This window comes from Pteropus vampyrus, unplaced genomic scaffold (genome assembly GCF_000151845.1).
Source record: "Pteropus vampyrus isolate Shadow unplaced genomic scaffold, Pvam_2.0 Scaffold241, whole genome shotgun sequence".
Classification (NCBI taxonomy): Eukaryota; Metazoa; Chordata; class Mammalia; order Chiroptera; family Pteropodidae; genus Pteropus; species Pteropus vampyrus.
Genome location: NW_011889022.1, coordinates 799,297 through 805,018, shown reverse-complemented (window position 1 = coordinate 805,018; position 5,722 = coordinate 799,297). Strand labels below are relative to the sequence as shown.

Sequence of the window (5,722 nt, the reverse complement as noted above, 5' to 3'; positions counted from 1 at the left end):
AAGCTAGGGGATAAATGACATTGGAAGGTAGAGGCGAGAAGCTGAAGAACAGCTTATATCTACAAAAACATCAGTAGGAATTCGTAAAGTTATCCTTACGTCTGAAACATGATACAAGAGACACATGGCAATTAGGAGCGGTTTTTAAAAAGTCTATAGATCTCAGCCGATATAAAAGAAAATTCGAGTTCATTGTGTGACACATCCACCCACATCGCAAGCTTAAATGGCATCATGGAAGGCCCAGGGCCCAGAATGAGGGTGGCGAAGGGACCGCCCTGCTCTGTGGGTCAGCCTGAACCTGAAACGTCTCGCTTCGTCCTGACACAAACTCCTAGGAAATAAACCGACAACATAAAGTTTGACCCAGGAGAGCGTGGCTAGTATAGTAATGGAACAGGAAAGGATGTTTGAATAAGGATCGGAAGATCCAGGATGGCCAGGAGAAGAAAAAGAGAATTTAGCGAAGAATTTGACAGTGACCTCCGCGAAGATCTTTGTATGAAAGGCCTGGTCACTGTCGGCCCCAGATCGTCAGGGCAGGAGCCCGGAGTGCCTGCTGAGGACAGGTGCACTCTGCCCTGACATGGAGCAGCTGTCAAGAAATTAGAGTGAGGGGTGTGTGTGCACACGTGCGTGTGAGAGGGAGAGATTCTGAGCTCCCTGTCCATGGCAGCGTCCAGCAGAGGCGGGACGAAGGTCGTCGTAAAGGGAATTCTGAAGTTTCAGCTGCGACTTTGGCGCTTTCCAACATCAGTGTCCACGTCCTCGATTCCTCGTTCTCAGCCTCACTCTTTTCTTCCTTCTTCCCTCATCCCTCTTTTCATTTCTCCTCCCTCTGAGGCCCAGTGTGGCAGGGAGAATGTTGAAATGTCCTCCAGTGTTTCAGAAGCGGGCACAGTGGTTAGTTCCTTTCCCCCCACTCTGTGCCCAGGTTCAGACCAAGGAGGGATGTTTCTAAGTGCTCAGGCAGCCTGGCCGCCCTGTCCGATGTCTGTAATCGGGCACCATGATGCTTGACTGGACTGGACTTGGGCTGGGATGAAGGCCAGAGGCCAAGGAAACACGTAAAATTCAGCACATCAAAACAGCGCTTTAAAAAGACGAGCTGCAGGGACGTGCTGTGGTTACATCATTATTTCTTATGCTTTTTTTTTCTCCAGGGAAAGTCCTGGTCAGTAGCGAAATGGGCGTCAGCCGGTCGGCGGTGCTGGTGGTCGCCTACCTGATGATCTTCCACGACATGGCGGTCCTGGAGGCCCTGATGACCGTGCGCAGGAAGCGGGCCATCCGCCCCAACGATGGCTTCCTGAAGCAGCTCCGGGAGCTCAGCGAGGAGCTGATGGAGCAGAGGGACAGGGACCGTGGCCGGGAGGGGGGCGCTGGTGCTGCTGCGGAGGGCGAGGCCGCGGGGAGCACCCTGGGGGCCCGAGTGCAGGACCTCACCGTGGAGGAGGAGGAGGACGACATCGCCAGCCGCCTGAGTGGCTCCTCCCTGGGAGGGGCCAGCCGGGCCTCCAAGCCCCTCGGCCTCGGCGACGAAGACCAGGAGGAGAGGCCATATGAAGAGCGGAAGGGGGAGCAGGGGCCCCCCGCAGACACGGTCCCCCAGGGTGGGCACGACAGGGGCTGGGCCCAGGGTGGGGAAGGGCCCGAGGAGGAGGAGGACGTGGAGCGCATCATCCGGGAGTGGCAGAGCCGCAATGAGAGGTACCAGGCAGAAGGGCGCCGGGCGTGGGCGAGGGAGGAGCTGGAGGAGGAGGCCAGCGCCGGCTCCCCGGCGGGGGGAAGACGCATGCGCACCGTGAGTGAGCACAGCACCTCGGACAGCGTCAGCAGCCACGACATCCGCGTGTTGAAGCAGCAGCTGGAGCTGAGCAGCCGGCGCCGAGGCGGGAGACGCGACTCGGCGTCCACCGAGAGCAGCTGGGACGTGTGGAACCAGAGGCTGCTGGAGATCGAGGAGGAGGCCTCCAGGAGCTACCACCGCAGGAGCGACAGAGAGGACGCGGGCGCGGGCGCGGGCTCGCAGGCGGCGGGCGGGCTGCGAGAGGACGACCGGGACAGCGTGTCCTCCGAGGCCAGCTCCTTCTACAACTTCTGCAGCAGGAACAAGGACAAACTCAGTGCCCTGGAAAGGTGGAAGATCAAGAGAATCCAGTTCGGGTTTCACAAGAGAGACTCGGAGGCAGCAGACAGCAGCGGTGAGCAGGGCGCAGAGGGGGCCGCGCGGGGGCCCAGGGTCTCGGCCGCCACCCTGACGGCCTACCAGGCCTGGAAGCTGGAACACCAGAAGAAGGTGGGCAGCGAGAACAAGGAGGAGGTGGCGGGGCTGGGCAAGGGGGAGGACGCCGCCCTGGCCAAGAAGCGGCAGCGGCGGCTGGAGCTGCTGGAGAGGAGCCGGCGGTCGCTGGAGGAGAGCCGGTCGGTGGGCAGCTGGGAGGCGGCCAGCTCGGCTGCTGGTGGGAGCCTCCCCCTGTCCGCGTTCTGGTCTGCGGCCGCCTCGGTCAGTGCCGATGGGGACACGGCGTCGGTGCTCAGCTCCCACCCGTCTCAGGCCGGGAGCAACCCCGGCGGGGGCTGGGCCTCCAGCCCTTCCACGCCGCTGCCGAACCTCCCAGTGGGGCCGGGGGACACCGTGTCCATCGCCAGTATCCAGAGCTGGATCGCCAGCGTCGTCAGCGAAACTCTCGCCCAGAAGCAGAATGAGATGCTGCTGCTGTCCGGCCCGCCATCTGTGGCCAGCTTCAAGGTGGCCCCCGCAGCCGGCTGCCCGGGGGACGACCAGGGCTCCGTGCTCAGCGGTCAGAGCACCTCCTCCCTGGGCCTCCCACCCCAAAACCAGGCAAGACCCAGCTCCGACTCGCGGTCCACACTGTCCTGCCACAGCACGCCGGACCCCAGGGCGGACGGCGCGGGGAGCCGGGCGCGGGGGCCCAGCAAGCCCGTCTACAGCCTCTTCGCCGAGCACGTGGACCTGCAGGAGCTTGGCCGGAAGGAGAGGGAGATGCAGCTGGAGCTGAGGGAGAAGATGTCCGAGTACAAGATGGAGAAGCTGGCCTCCGACCACAAACGCAGCAGCCTCTTCAAGAAGAAGAAGGTCACGGGAGACGAGGCCGAGGACGAGGACACCGACAGCGCCATCGGGAGCTTCCGGCAGTCCTCCCGCGGCGATGCCCAGAGGCCGGACGCCGACGCCGGCTCCTCCCTGGCTGCCTCCGACCGCCCGGCGAGCGGCGGCCGGGCCGGCGCCGAGGTGGACAGCAGCATTCACAAGTGGCTCAGCGGCCTGGGGGCAGAGGACACATCCCCTCCGCGCAGCGACTGGTCCGGCGGCTCCCAGGGGCGGCGCAGCAGAGCGTCCAGGCTGCACACGGAGTCCAGGTCCTCCAGCTACAAGTTCTCCAGGTCGTGGCTGGAGGAGCAGGACACCCACGCCCACCGCGACGGCGGCGGCTCGGTGAGGAGCAGCTCGCGGGTCTCGTCCTCCTCCACCCGGGAGGGCAGCGAGACGCACGCCTTCTCCCGGGCCACGTTCAGCGAGGCCTCCGGCTCCCGAGAGGCCAGCCCGGAGCCCGACTTCTTCCGCCGGACCCCCGAGCCCCCCGCAGGGACGGAGTCCCCGGAGCCACAGCGTCCGGACTGGGCCAGGCCCGGGGACCGGGAGGACGCGGAGGAGTCCTCCAGGTCGGACTTCTCCGAATTTGGAGCCAAGAGGAAGTTCACCCAGAGCTTCGCGAGGTCCGAGGAGGAGGGCGAGAAGGCGAGGACGGAGCGCAGAGAGGAAGCGCGATTCGCCTCGGGGCGGCGGGCCCAGCACCGCACGCGCGCCGCCGGGGAGGAGCAGGAGGAAGCGGACGACGAGGCCATCATCGCTGCCTGGCGACGCCGGCAGGAGGAGACCAGGACCAAGCTGCGGAGAAGGCGGGAGGATTAGGCGTCCAGGTCGGCCTGGGAGAGGTCGAGGCCGCAGGGCGAAGCCATACAGCTCAGCGCTGGGCCCAGGGTGCGCTTGCCACTGGCCATCGAGGGCCGGGGATGTGGACAGGGTTCCCTGGGGGGCAGAGGCGCAGTGAGGGGTGCCAGGTGGGGGGGGCAGGGGAGGAGAGCCATCCCTGGGAGGGGCCATACCAGCGGACACCAATTCCCGGCGTCCATCGTCCGCTGAGCTGTGCCGCTTCATTACGCGTCCGACGGTGTTCGCCGCGGACTGGGGGTGAGTTCGCGAAGGCGGAGAGCTCGTGGGGACGCCAGCTTGCCAGGAAGGCGGGGGACTCAGGACAGGTTCTGCGGGTAGCGGTTCTGTCACGAGACCCAGGGAATCTACCTGGCAGCAAGTCTCACCCCATCCCACGACATGAAGTTCTGGTCGCTGCTTTTCAGTGTTTTGGATCTGCATTAAAATTGGCATGTTGTCTAATATTTCTTTTTTATTCTGGTCACTTCCTTTTTAAAAAAAAAAAATTATTTGCTTCCTTTTTTTGAAGCATATGCTAGACACTGGGCAGAAATCCAGACAGATGAGAACTTGCCCTGAAGGAGCTAATAGTTTTCTCGAAGGAGCTAGGCAGTAGACGAGGAGCTTGGACTGTTTCGAATGCCGCTTATTTACCTGCTTCCGCCTGCCCCTCTGTCCGTCTCTCCCTGCCTCATGGAAGCTCCGTGGAGCAGTCCTTTCGCTGCTGTGTTCCCGGTACCTAGGAGCCAGGTCTAGCTGACAAGGCACCTCCAACAAACACTGGCTGTGGCTGAAGACCATAGCACCCGGAAAGAAACAGGGTGACACGACCAAAAACGGTGGGGGTCGGGGGCTGATTGCTTTAGACGGGAAGCATCTCTCTGCCGAGGTAATAATTAAGCTGAACCTGAAGGATGAGAAGGGGCTGGCCAGGCAAGGACCGCAAGGAAACACAGCCCATGAAGAAATTAATGGGGACACTGAGGCCTAGGAGGTGAAATCATGAATTACCCAAGGCCACACGGCTGCCATGTCAAAGCCAGAATTCAAGCTGAGACAGTGTGATTTCAGAGGCCACACACCTCACAGGGACGTGAGGTCTGTGACGTGCTCAGGGCAATGCCTGGCACGTGATAATTGCTCAGTAAGCATCTTTGACATCCCCTACTGGACTAAGTTTGTAAACCGATCCTGTTTTAAAAGCATGGAATTCTAGATGAGCCAGTTAATCAATGATTCAGCACAGATCGTTTTTAGGATCCAAAGAAGTCAGTTCGTTTCCGTGTAGTTTCGGAGTGACCCGTGCCTCTTTTTCTTTGCCGATGAGTGGGTGAGATGTTCAGGGCGCGATGGGAGAGAGGACGTCACAGGATTCTGAAATTGGGGGGGATTCTGAGCATCTGTGGGGGGCACGGCAGTCCAGCCAGCACTCGGGAGAGCAGCCCTCACCTACACTGACGGCTGGCAGAGTTGCCGAAAGCATTTCTCCCCGAGCCACAACGCGGCAAGAGCTTCCATTGGCCCAGTCTCAACAAATGTCCCCCTGCTCTGAGGCTGAGGGGGAGGGGAGGGGAGGGGAGAGGAGGGGAGAGGAGGGGGGGAGGGGAGAGCTCGTGGCCCTCCTCTGAGCCAGCTCCAGCCAGCGGGCTCAGACCTCATTCACTGGGCGGCTGAGAGCTGTTCGGGAGGGCAGGCGTTTCTCAGGGAGGCCAAAGGGCAGGCGGCAGGCGTGACTCACTCCCTTTGCAGGACATTGAGAACATG

The 5,722-nt window shown here is 61.8% G+C and overlaps 1 protein-coding gene across 1 annotated transcript in view; it reads left to right on the top strand.

Annotated features, from left to right (window-relative positions):
• Nucleotides 1-3,937, top strand: part of DUSP27 (dual specificity phosphatase 27, atypical) — a 28,925-nt gene extending 24,988 nt beyond the window's left edge. The window contains exon 9 of the mRNA XM_011374214.1: nucleotides 1,164-3,937. Within this exon, the coding sequence (XP_011372516.1) occupies nucleotides 1,164-3,937 (2,774 nt within the window). The remainder of the gene's footprint in view (nucleotides 1-1,163) is intronic.
• The last annotated feature ends 1,785 nt before the right edge of the window (nucleotides 3,938-5,722 follow it).